The sequence below is a fragment of the Tupaia chinensis genome, unplaced genomic scaffold, assembly GCF_000334495.1.
Source record: "Tupaia chinensis unplaced genomic scaffold, TupChi_1.0 Scaffold000416_1, whole genome shotgun sequence".
Lineage (NCBI taxonomy): Eukaryota > Metazoa > Chordata > Mammalia > Scandentia > Tupaiidae > Tupaia > Tupaia belangeri.
In genome coordinates, this window is record NW_006159921.1 from 1,901,869 (window position 1) to 1,921,314 (window position 19,446).

At 42.0% G+C, this 19,446-nt stretch overlaps 2 protein-coding genes and 1 pseudogene across 2 annotated transcripts in view; 2 read left to right on the plus strand and 1 right to left on the minus strand.

Moving 5' to 3' along the window:
- Positions 1-19,446, plus strand: part of SKA2 (spindle and kinetochore associated complex subunit 2) — a 1,094,818-nt gene that overhangs the window by 1,016,892 nt on the left and 58,480 nt on the right. The window lies entirely within an intron of this gene.
- LOC102482270 (olfactory receptor 4D1) lies at positions 7,279-8,214 on the minus strand. The gene has a single exon (XM_006154655.1). The coding sequence runs from the start codon at positions 8,212-8,214 to the stop codon at positions 7,279-7,281; it is 936 nt and encodes a 311-aa protein (XP_006154717.1).
- LOC106735499 (cytochrome c, somatic pseudogene) lies at positions 10,934-11,254 on the plus strand (annotated as a pseudogene).

Genomic DNA, 19,446 nt, shown 5'->3' on the forward strand with positions numbered 1-19,446 from the left:
AGAGACAGAAAGCGAGAAATCACCCCCCAGGGGGGATGGTCACGCCGCAATCCCTTCTCCTCCATTCTCCTCTCGGGATCTTGGGCACACACGCACACGCGCCCGGCGTGAGTTTTAAGCCACCGGGTCCGGGATGCGAACCACGGTCGACTACGTGGGAGTCCAGCAACATAGCCATTACGCTAACTGCTGGTTCCCTCTGTGGAGAATCTTGTGGTGATTTTTCTCATCCCTTTTTATTCTTTACTGTCAGCTTTCTTCCTCCAAGTCATAGAGCCAATCCTAAGCTTGGTTGTTTTCCTACATTATTTGAGGCATCTGTTTTCAATATCACAGTCCCTCTGTGGTACTTCCCAAGGCTCTCCTCACAATTCAGTCTTACTACCATCAAGACTATGTCATTTGCTTATTATGTCCATCCCCCGGCAGGTGTTGCAAGAGCCTTTTTAACAGATGAACTATATGCAGGTAAAGAAACCCCATCTCTCACCTGCCTTCAGCCCAGAATGAACATCTTTTTGGAGTTCACTTGCAGCAGCCTCACAGCCTTCCAGCTCCTGCCCATACCTCACGTATTCTACCATGATGATGGGACCCTAGGGGAAGAGGGACTCTCCTTGGGGAGAAACTATTGGACAGAGCTAAGGAAGCACAACTGGGCTGATTACCATTGGGGCCAAGGGAGCCATGGGAATCATTAAAAAGTTCCTCAATGCCTTGGGTCAGGTGGTGGCACAGTAACAACACAATTGGACTCACATGGGAAAGGTCCTGAATTCATGTTCCAGGATGTCCCTGAGCACACTGGGCGTGAGTATGCTCATGATCGGGACTGGGTGAGGCTGGGCTTGAGGATAGATTGTGATGTGAAGACCCTGTTGGAAGTGCCTTTCACTCTCTTATAGAGAAGTAATTAAACCATTTTAAAAAGCTTCTAGAGCCAGCAGGTGTGGTGGTTAAGGTGTTGGACTCCTACATGGCCAATTGTGGTTTGAGTCCTGGACCTGGTGTCTTGCTTTCTCACTTTCTGTCTCTCTCTCTCTCTGTCTGCCGCTGGTGAGCACATGTGCCCTGTAGCAAATAAAAAATAGCCATCAGCTCAATGACTCCTCATCCTAGATATAGGGGAGGTCAACTTTTACAGTTAAAATGCACATGCCTGCAGGGTTTTCAAATAACTGAATGAACTAAAAACATGCTAATAGAAAGGGCAGTTAATCTCAGATTCTTTCAACAGAATTTAGCCACTGAGGCCTCACTGAGGAATCCCAGTTTGGGCTCCCTTAAAATTCCTGGCACCCACCTGTGTTGAAAGAACTCATGGCCATGAGGTGCCTTAAACGGCCTATCTGTAATCATATTGCTTCTCAACTCTAACAGCAGTTGTCAGGATCATGGGGAATCTGGTGAAAAATCTGGAACTGGTTCCCTTGGCTGTTTTCCCCTCTTGGGATCCCAATCAATGGAAATTCTCACTCTCATTTTTGGGCCCAGTCTCTTAACTCTCCTAACCAAATTTATCTCTTCTTCCTTAAAAGCCATAAAATTGCAAATAAAAAAAGGAATGCCAACCCCTTGGGGTCTCCACTGAATCCTGCTGAGTCATCCAGCACCAGTAACAGCTCGCTCAACAGCACACCTCAGGACTGCCTCAATGACCTGCCCTTGACACTGCTGTCCCATCTAGATCAGATAGGGCAAGAGTTTGGTGATTCCTGATAAGGTAGGGCTATGCTCCCTTCCGGTATGAAGCAGTTACAAAAGTTGGATCACCCACCTTCAACTCCCCAAAAAGGTTTATGAGGATCATGCCTTCCAGGGGCTAAAATGAGGCAGAAGAAAGCTAGCATATGGAAGCAGGTAAGGGAGCTGAAGCATCTGCCTGTGTGGCTAGATAGAAAAACCAATCAGGGCAGAAATTTCCCTGCCCAAGATAATGTAGGCAGACTAGTAGGTGATGTCTAGCTGATTAAACTACATTTGATATAGCCAATGAGAAAAATCATTGGACCTAGCCACATTGATTAGAGCCAATGAGATGAGAATAGTCCGTGGGTCCAGCCAATGATCAACCAACACGACCTAGGTTAGAAAATGAAAAACCTTGCAGAATGTAACTACTGGGGCCTGTTGAGCCACTCTTTCTGTCTGCTCAGGCCATTCCTCACTCTCAGGATTGTACATTCAATTCTACGTAATAGACTACTTTTTCATTTCAAAAATCAAACCGATCAACCAACTAACCAACAAAACAAACCAAAAACTCAGCTGGAACTCACATAGCCACCTCTGTTGTTTGAGTCCTGGGCTCAGCAGCTTGAGAAATACGCCAGGTGCGTGTGCATGCTCAAAATCCTAACAGGAGGGAGAAATGGAGAAGGCATTGTGGTGTCACCATTCCCCACAGGGGTGCTTTCTCTTCTCCTCACTGTCTCTCTCTGATAAGTACACACACCCTCTAGCAAAAACAAAAACAAAGACTCTGGGAGTTTTAGGAGAACCTATTTCTTAGGCCATTTATTCTTACCCTTGAGAGAATCACAAGATGGCTTGTTAAAAGATTTGTGTGCCCAGCTCAGACATCTTCATTCATCGATGTCAATGGTAACACTAAGATGTTACATTTGTAATGCTAATGAACTGTTTCAGGAACAAGACATTGAGAACCACTCATTTGCTCATCAACACAACCAACACTCTCATGGTGTCATCAAGATAATTGGTTTGATTTATTTCTTCCTTCTTGTTGTAAACTATTTTTTAAGAGAGATTTTTGCTATAGGGTGTGTGTGCTCACCAGAGAGACAGAGATAGAGAGACAGGAAGTGAGAAATCACTCCTCCCCTTGACACAGGGTAACCATGCCACCATCCCTTCTCTTCTATTTTCCTCTCAGGATTTTGGGCACATACTTGCCCAGCGTGAGTTTCTTTCTATTTTTTTTTTTTTTGAGAGGTTTTTTGCTATAGGGCGTGTGTGCTTACCAGAAAGACAGAGACAGAGAGACAGAAAGCGAGAAATCATCCCCCAGGGGGGATGGCCATGCTGCAATCCCTTCTCCATTCACCTCTCAGGATCTTGGGCACGAGCACACACACACACACACACACACACACACCACGTGAGTTTAAACCACAGGGTCCGGGACTCGAATTGTGGTCAACTACATGGGAGTCCAGCGATGTAACCATTATGCTATCTGCTGGTCCTGATACATTTGTCTTTTTGTTGTTGTTAGTTTTCTTGGACCAGCCCAGTAGTTCAATGGTTAAGGGAGCCAGATCCCATATGGCTGACCACAATTCAAATCCTGGCCACAGCGACTTGAGGAACGTACCAGGTGCGTGTGTGTACAAGTCCAAAATCCCGATGGGAAGAAGGAATATATAGGAAAAAGGACTGTGATGTGGCCATCCCCCACACCCCTGGAGTGCACGTGGCCTCTGGCTAAAAAGAAAAACGTTTATTCTATTCCTTGATTTATCTGTTTTCTTTTCTTTCTTTCTTTCTTTTTTTTTTTTTTGAGAGATATTTTTGCTATAGGGTGTGCACATTTGCCAGAGAGACAGAGAGAGACAGAGACACAGAAAGTGAGAAATCACTCCTCTCCCCGTGAGAGATGGCACATCACAATCTCTTCTCCTCCATTCTCTTCTCAAGATTTTGGGCACACGCACATATATGACTGGCTTGTGTTTCAAAACATTAGGTACAAGACTCAAACCAGGGACTACAACACGGGAGTCCAGAGCCTTAACCACTACACCACCTGCTGGTCCTTCCCAGTATGTATTTCAAGTCGCTGGGTCTGGGACTTGAGCCATGTGCTCGACTAATTGGGATCCAGCCGCCTTAACCTCCACATAACTTACTGGCCCAATTTTTTGTTTTCTTATATATTTTTTTCAGTTTTGCTTTGTTTTTGAATTTGCTTTCCATCTTAAAACATTTCTTCATCTGTCTAGTGGTCAATGGTTAGGCGTTAGTATTCAAAAGCAAACCAATGAAACACTGGTTGGAGGCTCTGTGTGCAGGAGCAGGGCCCTCTATCAGGTTGATCAAGTCAGTTGTTTTGTCAGAAGAGAAACCAAGAAGAACCTGACTTATATTTCCTGAATTGGATGGTTGCAGAGAGGAAAGTAAAAACAAAAAACTTCTACCTTTTTAGGTTTGGAATAATACTATACATTGCCCGAGACTTTAAAATGATGCCTATCCTAAGGGAGATGAAGGGAATAAATATACATACGAACAGAAATTTTAAAAACAGATTCTGGGGGCTGGCAGGTGGCTTGGGGGTTAAGGGTGCTGGATTTCCATGTGGCCAAATGCAGTTCGAGTCCCAGACCTGGCGGCTTGTTTTCTCTCTCTCTCTCTCTCATACTCTGTCCCTCTCTGGTCAAATTAAAAATAAATAAACAAATAAGCAAATAAAGTTAAATTAAATAATTATTTAAAAACATAAAATTCAGATTCTGAAATAAAAAGAGGGAAAACCAAGATGCAGGAAAAAGTGGAAATAACTCTATCTGTAAGTACTATTTGAGATACTGGAAAAAGTTAGAGGAAAATGAAGCATAAGCCCTGCCTCCAAGGAGCTCATGATTCAGTGTGCGCAAAGAAAGGCAGAAACACCCAGGAACTGGTGGTCCTGGAACTGAACGCACTGCCCCAAAGCTGGACACGAATGATCACAGCCATGCCCTCTCTGGGCTTGGTCCCCTCCCCCCCCCCATGCTATTTTCTTCCCCAGCCATACCAGTCAAATGAAAGATCATGCTGGGAAAGTAATGTCATCGGCACATCATCCAAGGAGTATTTGGCAAAGAAGGAACAAATCCAAAGAGCAAATGCGGCATTATGGGAAATGTTCAGACAATGTTCCAAGCGAGACCTCTTCCTAAATGCCACAGCGGGCAATGAGGCAGGGAGGCAGGGAGGCAGGGGGTAGAGAAGAATGTCCTTGTTCTGGAGTTCCTATGAACCAATGGACCATTCATCACAGATATTTGTCCATAGATGGGGCATCCTCTGGGTTTTCTCTTGTGTTTGTGGAGACTCTTCAGTTTCAAATCCCTTCCACATCTCTCGCTTCTTAGCCTGGAGTTAGAGGAACCAGTTTCCAGCCAAGTTCTGCCACTCGCTTACTGTTACCTTTGAGCAAATCACTTCTGGGACCAGCAGTTAGCATAATGGCTATGTCACTGGATTCCCACGTAGTCAACTGCGGTTCACTTCCCGGACCCGGTAGCTTAAAACTCACGCCGGCCGCGTGTGCGTGCGTGCCCAAGATCCCAAGAGGAGAATGGAGGAGAAGGGATAGTGGCGTGGTCATCTCCCCGGGGGGGTGATTTCTCACTTTCTATCTCTCTGTCTCTGTCTTTCTGGTGAGCGCACGCGCCCTCTCCAAAAAAAAAAGAAAAAACCTCTTCAAAAAAAAGAAAAAAAAAAAGGTCACTTCTTTCCCAAGTTTCCATTCATAAAACTAAGAAATAGATAGAGCATATATATAGTAATAATTTATCTGCTACAGTTTTATGGGAAGTAATGAGATACAAGTGTGAAAGTGCCTAACAGAGTCCTGCAACAAGAGCAGGTCCTCGACTATGAGTGCATCTCATTGATACTTTATAGACTTTTCACCGTCTGTCATGTGGGAAAACAAGAGAATTTTTTATTAAAGTAGACCTATTAAAAGTTCACTTAGAGGGACCAGCAGATGGCATAATGGCTATGTCACTGGACTCCCATGTAGTCGACCACAGTTTGAGCCCAGACCCAGTGGCTTAAACTCATGGCAGGCACATGTTTGTGCGTCCCCAAGATCCCGAGAGGAGAATGGAGGAGAGGGGATTGCAGCATTGCCATCGCCCTGGGGGGTGATTTCTCACTTTCTGTCTCTCTGTCTCTCTCTGTCTTTCTGGCGAGTGCATGTGCCCTATAGCAAAAACCTCTCCAAAAATAAATTAATTAAAATTAAAAAACAAAAACAAAAAACAGTTCACTTAGGGAGGCTAGCAGGTGGCATGGCGGTTAAGGTGCTGGACTCCCACATGGTCCATGGTGGTTTGAATCCTAGACCTGATGACTTGCTTTCTCACTTTCCCCCTCCCTTTTTCTCTCCCTCTCTTTCTCTCTCTGTCTCTCTCTGGTGAGCACATGTGTCCTACAGCAAAGTTCAAAAATAATAATAATTAATAAAAGTGAAATAAATGAAATATTTTAAAAGTTCACTTAGGGAGAGGCTGGCAGTTGGCGTGGCAGTTAAGGGCACTGGATTCCCACATGGCTGACCACAGTTCAAGTCCCAGACTTGGCGGTTTGCTTTCTCACTTTCCCTTCTTCTCTCTCCTTTCTCTCTCACTCTCACTCTGTCTCTCTTGGTCAAGTTTAACTGAATGAATAAAGTTAAATAAAATAATTCTAAAAGACATGTGTCCTAGCTATCTCAGACTAGTAAAGAGGAAATATTTTTTAAAAAACAGAAAAAAAGAGTTCACCTAGGGAATGGGAGAGTGGGGATCAGGAAGAAAACAGTCAAACAAAACATTTAATAGACACAAAAATAAAAAGTAATCTGTTGTTGATAACGTATGTGGTACTATGCACTGTATTTATGCTGGGGAAAAACCATGTTATACATTATAAAAATATATTATTTTAAAGTTAAATATATATACGTGTGTGTGTGTATGTGTGTGTGTGTGCTTTGTAAATAAAAAAGAGAAAAATAAAGTTCACTCCTGGGGCCAGTAGGTGGTGTAGAGGTTAAGACAACTGGATTCCACATGGCCAACTGTGCAGTTAGAGCCTGGAACCCAGCAGCTTGAAAAACATGCCAGGCGTGTGCACATGCATGCCTACAAAGCACGTGGCATGGTGGTTAAGGTGCTGGAGTCCCACATGGCTGACCCCAGCTTGAGTCCCGAACTTAGTGGCTTAAAAATCACACCAGGCGCATGTGGGTATGTGTCCAAAATCCCAGGAGGAGAATAGAAGAGAAGGGATTGTGGCAAGGCCATCTCTCCTTGGGTGTGATTTTTCACTTTCCCTCTTGGTGTCCCTCCCTCTGCCCCTCTCCAGGGAGCGCATGTGCCCTATGGCAAAAACCTTTAAAAAAAAAAATAAGAATAAAAAGGATGGAGGACAGGGAATTGTAGTGAGGCCATCCCCACGGTTGGGGGGGTGGGGTGGGGCAGGGCATGATTTCTCACTTTCTCTCTCACTCTCTCTAGTGAGCACAGGTGCCCTATTAAAAAACAAAAGCAAAAACAAAATTCACTTCCTGCTACAAATCACTATGCGTTTGCCTAATCTCTTCATGGCTGCCTGCATCTCCTGGTTCCTCAGGGTGTAGATCATGGGGTTGAGCATGGGGGTCATGACTGTGTAGCTGACGGACACAGTCTTGTCCATGGGGAAGGGGGTGAAGGGTCGGGAGTAGATATAGATGCAAGGAATGAAGATCATGGAAACCACAATGATGTGGGTGGTGCAGGTGGAAGCTGCCTTTCTCCTTGCCTGCTCTGAGTGGGACCTCAGCATCACCAGGATGACAGTATAAGAGATCAAAAGGAGGAGGAACCAGATGAGAACCAGCATCCCGCTGTTGGAGATCATGAGGAACTCCAGGAGGGAAGTGTCAGTGCAGGCAAGCCTCAGTACTTGGGGGACATCGCAGTAGAAGTTGTCCAGGACATTGGGGCCACAGAAAGGCAATGGGAGCATCAGAGCCAGCTGGACAATAGAGTGGACAAAGCCCCCTACCCAGGCAGCCACTACCAACCCTACACAGAGTTGAGTGTTCATGATGGTGACATAGTGGAGGGGCCGGGAGATGGCTATGTAGCGGTCATAAGCCATCACTGAGAGGAAGAAGACAGTCCCACCTCCCAAAAGGTGGAAGAAGAAGATCTGGGCCATGCAGCTCTGGTAGGAGATGGTCTTGGTCTCATTAAAGAAGTCCACCAGCATCTTTGGGGAAGTGACTGTGGAATAGCAGAGGTCTATGACAGCCAGGTTTCGGAGCAGAAAGTACATAGGTGTGTGGAGCCAGGAGTCAAAAGTCACTGTGACCATGATAAGGAGGTTTCCCACAACCGTGATGACATAGATAAATAGGAACACCACGAACAGCAATTTCTGGAGCTCCTGGGTTTGGGAGAACCCCAAGAGGATAAACTCTGACACCCTCGTGATGTTCTGTGGTTCCATGAGATCTTCCCCACATGCCTAGAGAGAAACCATGCAAAACAAAACAGTCATTAAAATTAGATCATTTTCCAGGGCCATCGGATGGTATGGTGGTTAAGGTGCTGACAGAGGTTTGAGTCCCGGACCCAGCGGCTTGAAAATCACACTAGGTGTGTGCGCATGCATGCCCAAAATCCTGAGAGGAGAATGGAGGAGAAGAGATTATGAAATGACCATCTCTTCGGGTGGTGATTTCTCACTTTCCTTCTCTCTGGCGAACATGCCCACACTATGGCAAAAACCTAAAAAAGGAAAGAAAGAAAAAAAGAAAAGAAAAAAAATTGGATTGTTTTCCTTTGGAGGGTCAGAATTGAGCTGTCCAAAATCATTGTTAAGTACCATCCTAAGATGTAGCTTAGGATGATAAATCTGTTTTCAAGGCTTTTCATGCACCTCCATCACATGACATATTCTATTTTGGGGGCAATTTAGGGTAAACCATTTCCCTTTGGACCATGCTATTCTCATGTATGGGCTTCATGACTGACTCCTATTCATACCTGCTGTGCCCAGCATAGTGTTTTGTGACCCACGGGCTTCACAAATCCAGATGAATCCATCAATGAATGAACAAGTAAGTACTTGTGACCACAAATATCATCAGCCTATGTGCATACATCTTGACGGCACGTAGAGTGTAATGTTTTGAGGTAAGCAAATAAATGCTTCTTAATGGCAGAAGTTTGAGAAACTACATATGGTTCATTGTTGAAGATAGAGATGTATGGGTCAGCAGAAATTGTCATGTATAAATTCAGTGGTAAATAAGAAGAAAAACAAGCAGATGATCTTGGCTCTAGTGAAGCTGGAATGATGAGTGCTTTTCAAACCTTTCTATATAAATATTCTTTACCAGTCTTTGTTGCCCTGAATCACCTGCAAGGATAAGTAAAAAAAAAAGCCAGGACAAATGCAGTGATTTTTAATGAGTTTTCCCCTTGAACTCTCATATTTTACATTTTTAAAGTTATGTGCATTTTTTATTGATATTATATACATGTCCCTAGTAATCCTTGGGAGGCTTCCTAAAATTTAAGTATCATGGGACCAGCAGATGGTGTAATGGTTATTTCGCTGGACTCTCACATGCCCAACTGTAGTTTAAGTCCTGAACCCGGTGGCTTAAAACTCATACTGGACTCAAGAGAATATGTGCCCAAAAATCCCAAGAGAAGAATGGAGGAGAAGAGATTTGCAGCGTGGCCATACCCCCTGGGGAGTGATTACTCACTTTCTGTGTCTCTGTCTCTCCAGCAAGTGCACATGTCCTATACCAAAAATCTCGCTCTCAAAAAAAAAATTTTTTTTTAAGTATTGAGGTTTATAAAGCTTTGGCAAGACCTAGGCATTATAGAAACTTAGAGGGTAATCTGGGCCAGCTAGTGGTGTGGTAGTTACAGCCACTGGATCCCTTATGGTAAAACACATGGTTTGAGTCCTGGACCTAGGAGCTTGAGAAACATGCCAGGTGCATGTGCACGTGTGCCGGAAATCCTGAAAGAAGAATAGAGAAGGCATTGCAGTGAAACCATCTGCCCTGGAGTGGTGCTTTCTCTCTCAAGTTAGTGCATGTGCCCTGTAGGATACTAAAAAACTTTAGAAAAAAGAAACAAAAAAAAAAAAAAAAAAGAAAGAAAGAAAGAAAAGAAGAGAAAAGAAAATTGAGGATGGAGCCCAGGCACTGTGGCACTACAGTAATGCAAGTAACCTGCAAGCCTGGGGGCCATATGCTGACTGAGTTTGGATCCCTGGGTTGGCCCGAAGGCATGCTCGGCCCACATTTAGGCGCCCTGGATCCTGAAGGACTGGAGGATTGAGGAGAGGGGATCACAACATTATGTACTTGTCAAGGGTGCTTCCTTCTCTCTCCCTTGCTCTCTGTTGCACATTCTGTGCTTTCCATCATAAAAATAAAGGGGGAAAAAAGGAAAACAGAGGATGGCAAGAGATGTGGTTCTTTAGTTCAGTGAGTGAAAGTTCTAGAAGACATTCTCTTGAGAAATAAACCAAGTTCTTTGGTGTTAAAACCCATGCCCTTGGGTTACATTTTTCCAGAGCTGTAATTGCTCAGGAAAACTTGTCCCAAGGACCTACCCTACAAAGATCTCTCCTCCCTGATTCCCACCTGATACATGGGAAGGACAAGAACAGTTGCACTGATGTTCTTACAAAGCAACTGAATGAATATATGTAAAAATATCTCTATCGGGACCAGCAGTTAGCGTAATGGCTATGTCGCTGGACTCCCACGTAGTTGACCGCGGTTCGAGTCCCGGACCCGGTGGCTTAAACTCACGCCGGGCGCGTGTGCGTACGTGCCCAGGATCCCGAGAGGAGAATGAAGGAGAAGGGATTGCGGCGTGGCCATCCCCCCTGGGGGGTGATTTCCTGCTTTCTGTCTCTATGTCTCTGTCTGTCTGTCTGGCGAGCGCACGCGCCCTATAGCAAAAACCTCTCACACACAAAAAAAATATCTCTATCGACCTTAGTAGACAAATATATAACACAATCATCTCTAAAACTATCTATGAAGGACTACAATACCCGAATACTGCCATGTTTATTTTTACACAAAGCTCACATTTATCTTCAAATATTTATATAAAAATGATTCTCCAGGAGAGTGGGACATCCAGCTTCTGAGCAGGAACCCTTGTATCCTGAGCAACAAAAGATAGAACTAAAAATGGGTGACGTTGAGAAAGGCAAGAAGAGTTTTGTTCAGAAGTGTGCCCAGTGCCGCACCGTGGAAAAGGGAGGCAAGCAGAAGACTGGCCCAGATCTCCATGGTCTATCTGGGCAGAAGACAGGTCAGGGCCCTGGATTCTCTTACGCAGATGCCAACAAGAGCAAAGGCATCCCCTGGGGAAAGGATACCCTGATGGAGGATTTGGAGAATCCCAAGAAGTACATCCCTGGAACAAAAATGATTTTTGCTGGCATCAAAAAGAAGTCCAAAAGAGCAGAACTGACAGCGTATCTTAGAAAAAGCTGCTCATGAGTAACAGGTGGCCGCTGCCCTATTTATGACAAAACAGAAATGCCTCACCTTTTTTCTGTGTGCCGTGTTTTAATTGATCTCCTACAGCAGAACTCAGATCAGGAATGGCTGACAGGATATTTTTGTTGGGCAATCCTGATTTAAGTAAGACTGGCTTGTGGTTAAATGAATACTGTTGGGTTTTCATTTTTGATGGTAATTCCAGTTCAGTAAGTGCTATCCTATTTGCCCTCTCTAAAGATAGAAGCGGTAGTTCATTAGTGATGATCGCCTTTCTACGAAGGTGGTGAGTCCGTCTCAAAGCCTACTGGAGACCGGTTTTATTTAGGCTTCCATGTAATTGGTTATAAGAATATATAAATGCTGGAGGAATCCTTTTACTTCTCAAAACCAAGCAGGCTCACCTCCGTTTTAATTTGTGTTCCTTAACCCATTAAAGGCAAGGGCTGAAGATAAGGTAGCGATGTCTACCCTATGTATTTGGTCATAACTCTGCCAATCTAATTAGAATTCCCTGTATCTAAAACATTGCCTTTTACTTACCGACAGACATTTTAGTGTGGTTTGAGTATACTATCAAAGGATATGTAACACTTTACTTATTTTATAAATGGTTTATAAGATCAGACACCTTTGAAAATCAATGTGACAAGATTTAGTAGCAAGTTAAATTTTACCTTTGAATTCTATTATCTAAGTCAGACTAAGTTAAATTTCAGAATTGTCTTTAGGCAACTGTTCAAAAACACATAGAAACTGAAGAACTACTGTATAGGTGTGATTGGTAATGGTGCTTTGCCAATTTATTACAAGGATTAAAGTACTGACGATATACCATCAGTGTAGATTTATAAATTATGTGATAAGACTTATGATAAATTAAAAATCAAATGACAGATCATGAACAAAAAATGATGCTCTAAAAAGATGCATTCTGTTAATTCAATGGCTTCAAAAAAGAATACCTTGACTTTGCCTTAAGTGCTCTGTTAAAAGAGGGAGGAACATGGGACCAGCAGTTAGCGTAATGGCTATGTTGCTGAACTCCCACATAGCCGACCGTGGTTTGAATCCTGGACCCGGTGACTTAAACTCACGCCGGGTGTGTGTGCATGTGTGTCCAAGATCCCTAGAGGGGAAATGGAGGAGAAGAAATTGCGGCGTGACCATCCCCCCTGGGGGGGTGATTTCTCGCTTTCTCTCTGTCTCTCTCTGTCTTTCTGGCGAGTGCACGCACCCTATAGCAAAAACCTCTCCAAAAAAAAAAAAAAAGAGGGAGGAACATGTAAACCAAGGTTCACAAACTGCTGATAATTGCAGGAAAACGATGATAGATACAGTAAAGTTCAATACACTATTTTCTCTATTTTGTTGGTGTATAAACATTTTCATTATAAGGGACTAGCAGAGGGCATAATGGCTACGTCGCTGGACTCCCATGTAGTTGACCGCAGTTCGAGTCTCAGACCCAGCAGCTTAAACTCATGCTGGGAGCGTGTACGTGTGTGCCCAAGATCCCGAGAGGAGAACGGAGGAGAAGGGATTGCGGCATGGCCATCCCCCCGGGGGATGATTTCTCGCTTTCTGTCTCTCTGTCTCTCTCTGTCTTTTTGGCGAGCACACACACTATAGCAAAAACCTCTTCAAAAAATGTTTTTTCCATTATAAAACAGATGAGACTGAACTCATAGTGCAGGAATAAGCCCTGTCACGAAGAGCTGGATCTCACATGGCTGACCACAGCTCAAATCCTGACCCCTGGTGACTTAAAAAAACATGCCTGGTGTATACATGTGTGTGCCTGACGTGATGAAGAAAATGGAGGAAAAAGGATTGTACAGTAGCCAAACTCCATTGAGGGAGTGCTTTCTCTCTTCCTCCCCACCTCTAGCACATGCAAACATCCTACAGCAATTATGACAACAACAACAAGATGAAAAGCCTCAGAGATACTCTAATTTTGATCCTAATGTCTGTGTTATTTGGGAATTTCTACTTTGAATGCACTATGTATAAATTATGATTAGAAGAAGGGATTTGAAAATAGCATGTGAAGGAATGTTATTATCTAGAAACTCCGGCTGTTATTTTGTATTTCTTACTATGGCATATGAAATTTATTTAGAGTGTAGACGAGCTAGGGCTGGTCTTATAGCACAGTGGTCAAGTGCTATGCATGAGGAGCTGGATCCCACCGGCCAACTCTGGTTAGAATTCCAACCCTGACAGCTTGAGAACATGGCAGGCACATGTACACGCATGCCCCAAATCCTGATGAAATGAAAAACTGGAGAAAAAAGGATTGTGATGTGACCACTCCCCACTGGTGGGAGGTGCTCTCTCTTTCTCTGTCTCTCTGTCTCTCTGATGAGTGCATATGCTCTCTGTCAACAAAATTATTTATGTGTGTGTGTGTGTATTCAGGTATACAATTTCATAAGTAAAATGATTCACAACTGTAAAAGCATACCATCATTGCTACCTCCCCAATCCCAGGTACAAATAACACTCTCAGCTGCTGTCAGCAATTTTTCTCTTAATGTACATGAATTCTTTTTTTCAAATTTTAGAGGGCCAGTAATGGTGTGGTGGTTGAGGCAATGAATTCCCACAAGGCCAACTATGGTTTGAGTCCTGGACCTGCTGGTTTGAAAGTCACACTAGACACGTGTGTGTGCATGCCCAAAATCCCAGGAGGAGAATGGAGAAGGGATTGTGGTGTGGCCATCCCCTCAGGGGATTATTTCTCACTTTCCCTCTCTGCCTCTATCTGTCTCTCTCCAGTGAGCACAAGTACCCTATGGCAAAGATCTAAAAAAAACATTTGTCAGAGGGTGTGTGCATTCATGAAAGAGAGACACATGGGGGGAGGGTTGATAAGAAAGCACTCCCCATGGATCATGGTTACATCACAATCCCTTCTCCTCCATCTCTCTCCTTTCAGGATTTTGGGCATACACGCACACACATGTGCCTGGTGCATTTTCAAGATGCTGTATCTGGGACTTGAACTTCACGGTTGGCCATGTGGGACCCAGCTGCCTTACCCACCACACCATTGCACAAAAGTCAACTTCCTAAAAGACATATCTTCCCTCTACTTCAAAGTGTTTTTGAAAATTTTCCAGGGTTCTTTATTGTCTACAGGAAAGTGTTCACAGTTAGATGGATTTCAGGAGCTTCCACACAAACTGGCTCCTACCTTTCTAGACCATTTGCCACTTAGTAGTAATAGCAGTAGATATTATGTCAGTAGTAATTGTCATTTATCATAGTGAACATTGAGTGTTTACTGTGTGTTAGGCATTATATTAAACATTATACCAACATATAAATGCTTATTGCATGTATCCTACTCAATTCTCACATGCTGATGAAGTATAGTAAGTACTATGGACCATTCCCACTTTGCAGACAAGTACATTAAAGTTTAAAGAGATTAAATAATTTGCCCCAGATTGCATGAACAATGAGTAGAAGAGCTCGAATACTGAGCTAGGTCTCATTGACCCCTGAATCTTTATTCTTTCTAACTACTATGATTCTCTTATTTGCTCTCCTCTAAGGATCTTCAGCTTCAACCATATTACTCTCCTCCTTGGTGACTCAGGTTTCAGGGCCTCTCATCTGCTCAGTGCTCCACCTGGATAGCCTTTCTGTCCTCTTCAACTATCTGAATTCTATCCCTCATTCAGGGTTCAAGAGTAATTAGGTCTTCTATAACAATGCCACAAATTGGTATTTTTCCATGAGGTTATCTTTCTCCTCACCTGTTTTAATTCAATATAAATTCAATACTTCAAGTACTACACAATGGCTAGTACACACAGAGCCTTTCTTATAAATGATTCCCTGAATAATGTTTCATGGTGGAATGCTGAGACTGACCAGACCACTATGAGAGTTGAGGAGAGAGATCACTGAATGAAGAAATGTGGTTTAAGGAACCTGAAGGGAATCCAATCATCTGAATTCCTAATATCTCCAAATTTACAAACCCAAAGACATCATTTCAGTACAGTGAGCATTCTTTCCATAAGCTCACAAGAATCTTTGAAACGTCTTCTTCTACCTACCTATCTAGAGAATAGATTTAGAGAGATTCTAAACAGGAATGAAAATAAAGAGACATGAGGGAGGGATATGGATATGTATGGGGAAAGGGGTGAATTCCAGACCCCTTCCTGTTGTTATTCAATCTTATGTCCCATTTGTCTTTTCTCTTAAGAAATCAGCCTACACAGGAATGGGAGGAGTGGAGGAAGAATAAGTGGGTTCCCAAATTGAAGTGAATCAAGTCTATGGTTATCCTGTGGGAGCACTAACAGATTTTACTAAACACAAGATATAAGAAAAGGGAAGCTAAGAAGGAGGGATAGAAGAAGGAATAAAGAAAGAAGGAATGAAGATCCAGAGTGAGTGGGAAAGGCAGCAGGCAGGAAAAGGAGGAAAGCAGCAGAAGAAAAGAGGATTAAAAAGAAACACTAAAGGGCGGGAAGTGTGGCAGCAAGACCTGTGTGTGTTTTCTCCTAGGTGTGGGAAGATGCTGTAGTATGTCTGTGGGAGGTGGAGGAGAGAACAGTTTGTCTATATTTTGCTCTTCCACCTACTTTCTGTCCTAAATTCCACCCAACATATGAGCCTGTACAGACAAAAGTCTTAGCTCCCGATAAAATAAATTGTTCCCTAAAACCCATTCCCCCAGCGTGTTTGCCCAATAACTTCCCCATATCCTCCCTCCACTCCACACTCACAATAGGATTTGGAAGAGGCCTTCTCAGTGTTGACTTGATCATGGAGAAGACACCTTCACCTACCTCCAGCACCAAGTGATCAAGGAGACTTAAGGTCCCCCATTTTTCAGACCATTTTTCTCTTGTGGTGCCATTCTTCTGGTCTCTTTCAGATCGAGAATACATATAGGATTGGCCTTAGAGAAGGGATATTCCTCAGGAGACCAAATTTAGGCTTAATTTTTAAGATAAACCTGAGCTCAGGCTGCTGAGGGCAAAGGAACAATGGGAGTTATTAAAATGTTTGTGAACTGTTGCATCAGATCCACATCACCGTTAAGAGACTGTCTCGGGGCCAACACTTCAGGAGAACTGATCATAAGACTAAGATGAAGAAGAATAAGAGCCCTTAAGGGAAGTGAATTCCCTAGGAGGTTTACAAGAACCACATCTCAGTGTCAATACCATGGGCAGTACAAGGCCTCCATCCTCTCCTATCACCACTGTAGTTGGAACACGTTCCAACTTCTGATGTGCTGTCCTCACAGTGAGAGGAACTTTCTCCATATTCACCATTCTTTTTTTTTTTTTTTCATTTCATTTTCTTCCATACATTCAATCACATTATTATTTGTCTTACAAAATGGATATTTCAACAGATGAACATTTCTCCCTAACACAGTTGATAAAACTACAAAATATCTTCAACAGATAATACCACACCTCTTTGTGCCATTAATGCTTTGCCTCCCTGTCCCTCCCCCAAATGTCCTTCCTCAGACCCTCCTATTTCACACACACTATATCTGGTATTTACATCTATATACTGTGTTTCTATATCCTTATTCAATTAGTTTCAGTCATACAGTGCAGACACTTGGTATATATTAAGTGGGGACATATAATGCCTCTCCTTCATAGCATGGCTTGCTTCACTCAGCACGAAGGCTTCCATATTCATCCACTTCCTGTCAAAAGCTAGGGTTTTTTAAATGGCTGTATAGTATTCCATTGAGTATATGTGCCACAGTTTTTCTATTCATTCGTCAGTTCGTGGGCATTTTGGTTGTTTCCATGGCTTAGCAATTGTAAATAGTGCCACAATAAACATCAATGTGCAAGCACTTTTCCGATTAAGTATTCTTCTGTCCTTTGGGTAGATTCCCAGGAGTGGGATTGCTGGATCATATGGTAGTTCTATTTGTAGATTTTTGAGGAATCTCCAAATTGTTCTCCACAGTTGTTAAGTGCAGATCGATTGGTTTTAGTATCTTCAACAGTTTTGTAGTAATAACATAATCTAACTCTAGAACATTTTCATTCTCGATGCCGCAATCCTCCAGCCTCCATAGGTTTTTGCCATAGGGCGGGCGCCACCACGCCCAACATTTTCATTCTCCAAAAGAAACTTCCACTCCAAAAAGAAACCTCATGCCCTTTAACAGTCACTACCCATTCTATTCTCTCCTCAGCCTCTGGAAACCATAAATATACTTTTTGTCTCTGTAGATGTGCTTGTCCTGGACATTTCATATACATGGAATCTTATAATATGTGGGGTTTTGTGTTTTGCTTTTTTCACTTATGTTTTCAAGTTTCATTCATGTTGCAGCATGTATCTGTGCTTCATTCCTTTTTAATGACTGATGGATATTCCACTAAATGGATATACTACTTTGTTCATCCATTCATCAGTTCTTGGACATTTGGGTTGTTTCCTCTTTTAAGTTCTTATGAATAATGCTGCTAGCAACATTGATGTACAAGATTTTGTGAGGATATATGCTTTCATATTTCTTGGGTATATACCTTAGTGTAGAATTGCTGGAATTTTTAAAAAGAATTATTTATTTAATTGTATTTATTATTTCAAAATTTGCTATAGGGTAAGTGTACTCATCAGAGGAGGAGAGAGAGAGAGAGAGAGAAAGAGAAAGTGAGAAAGCAAGCCACTAGGTCTGGGACTCAAACTGCAATTGGCCATGTAGGAGTCCAGAGCCTTAACCATCACACTGCTTGCTGACCCCAAATTGCTCGATTTTATGGTAATTCTATGCTTAACTTTTTGAGGCATGGCCAGCCTGTTTTTCAAAGCAACCATACCATTTTATATTCCTACCAGAAGTGTATGAGAGTTCCAGTTTCTCCATATCAATACTTCTTATTATCTTGCTTTTTTATGATAACTATCCTAGTGGGAGTGGCATACTATCTTGTTATTCTGAATTGCATTTCTTTAATGATCCAATAGTTTGATTATCTTTTTATGTCCTTGTGGGTCATTTGTATATACTCTTTGGAGAAATGTCTAGTATAACCCTTTACCATTTTATAATTGGGTTGTTTGTCTTTTTCTTGTTGAATTACAAAGATTTTTATATATTCTGGTCATTAAAATTTTATAAGATATAGGATTTACAGATGTTTTCTCCCATTCTGTAGATTTTTTTTACCCTCTTAATAGTGTGCTTTACTGCACAAGAGATTTAAAAAGTCCAATATATTTATTTGTTGTTATCATTGCTAGGGATTTTTATGTCAAATTTAAGAATCCACTGCCAGACCTGAGGCCATGAAGATTTACTCCTATGCTTTTTCTTCTATGAGTTTTATAGTTTTAGCTCTTCTATTTAGATCATTAGTTAATTTTGAATTACCTTTTACATATGGAGTGAAGCAATTTCATAGTTTTGCATGTGGTTATCCATTTGTCTCAGCACCATTTGTTGGCGAGTCTTTCTTCTTCATTGAATAGCCTTAGTATCAATGCCAAAAATCAATTGGCCATACATATTTTGGTTTATTTCTGAACACCCAGTACTATTCCATTGACATTTTTCTATATGGCATGACAACACTGTTTTTATTATTTTAACTTTTTAGTAATTTTTGAAGTTGAAAAATATGAATCCCATTTATTTATTTATTTATTTATTGTCGTGCTGTTTTGATTATTACAGGCTTCTTACAGTTGCATTTCAATTTGAGTATTGGATTTCCCATTTCTTTAAAAAAGGTCATTGAATTTTTGAGATGTTCTATCAAATCTATAAATCCCTTTTGGAAATATTGCCATCTCAACAGTGTTAAGCCTTCCAATTCATGAATATGGGGTGCCTTTTGATTTAATTCTTCATTAGTTTTTTTCAGCAATGCCTTTTAGTTTTGCATGTATAAGTCTTTCACCTCCATGACTGAAAGTTTTCCTATACACTTTATCTTTTTCAATGTTATTGCAAATAGAATTGTTTACTTAACTTATTTTTCTGATTGTTTTTACTAGAAACACATTTTTATGTGTTGGTCTTGAACTGTGCAACTTTGATGAATTAATTTATTAACACTAATATTTTTGTGAGGATTCTATGGGATTTTTAAATATATGAGATTCTGTCATCTGAAAATAGATAGTTTTACTTCTTCCTTTCTTCTTCTTTTTTTTTTTTTTTTTTGGAAGGG

Bases quoted from the DNA above. Each gene is read 5' to 3' on its own strand.
- LOC102482270 (XM_006154655.1), bottom strand. From the start codon at position 8,214: ATGGAACCACAGAACATCACGAGGGTGTCAGAGTTTATCCTCTTGGGG.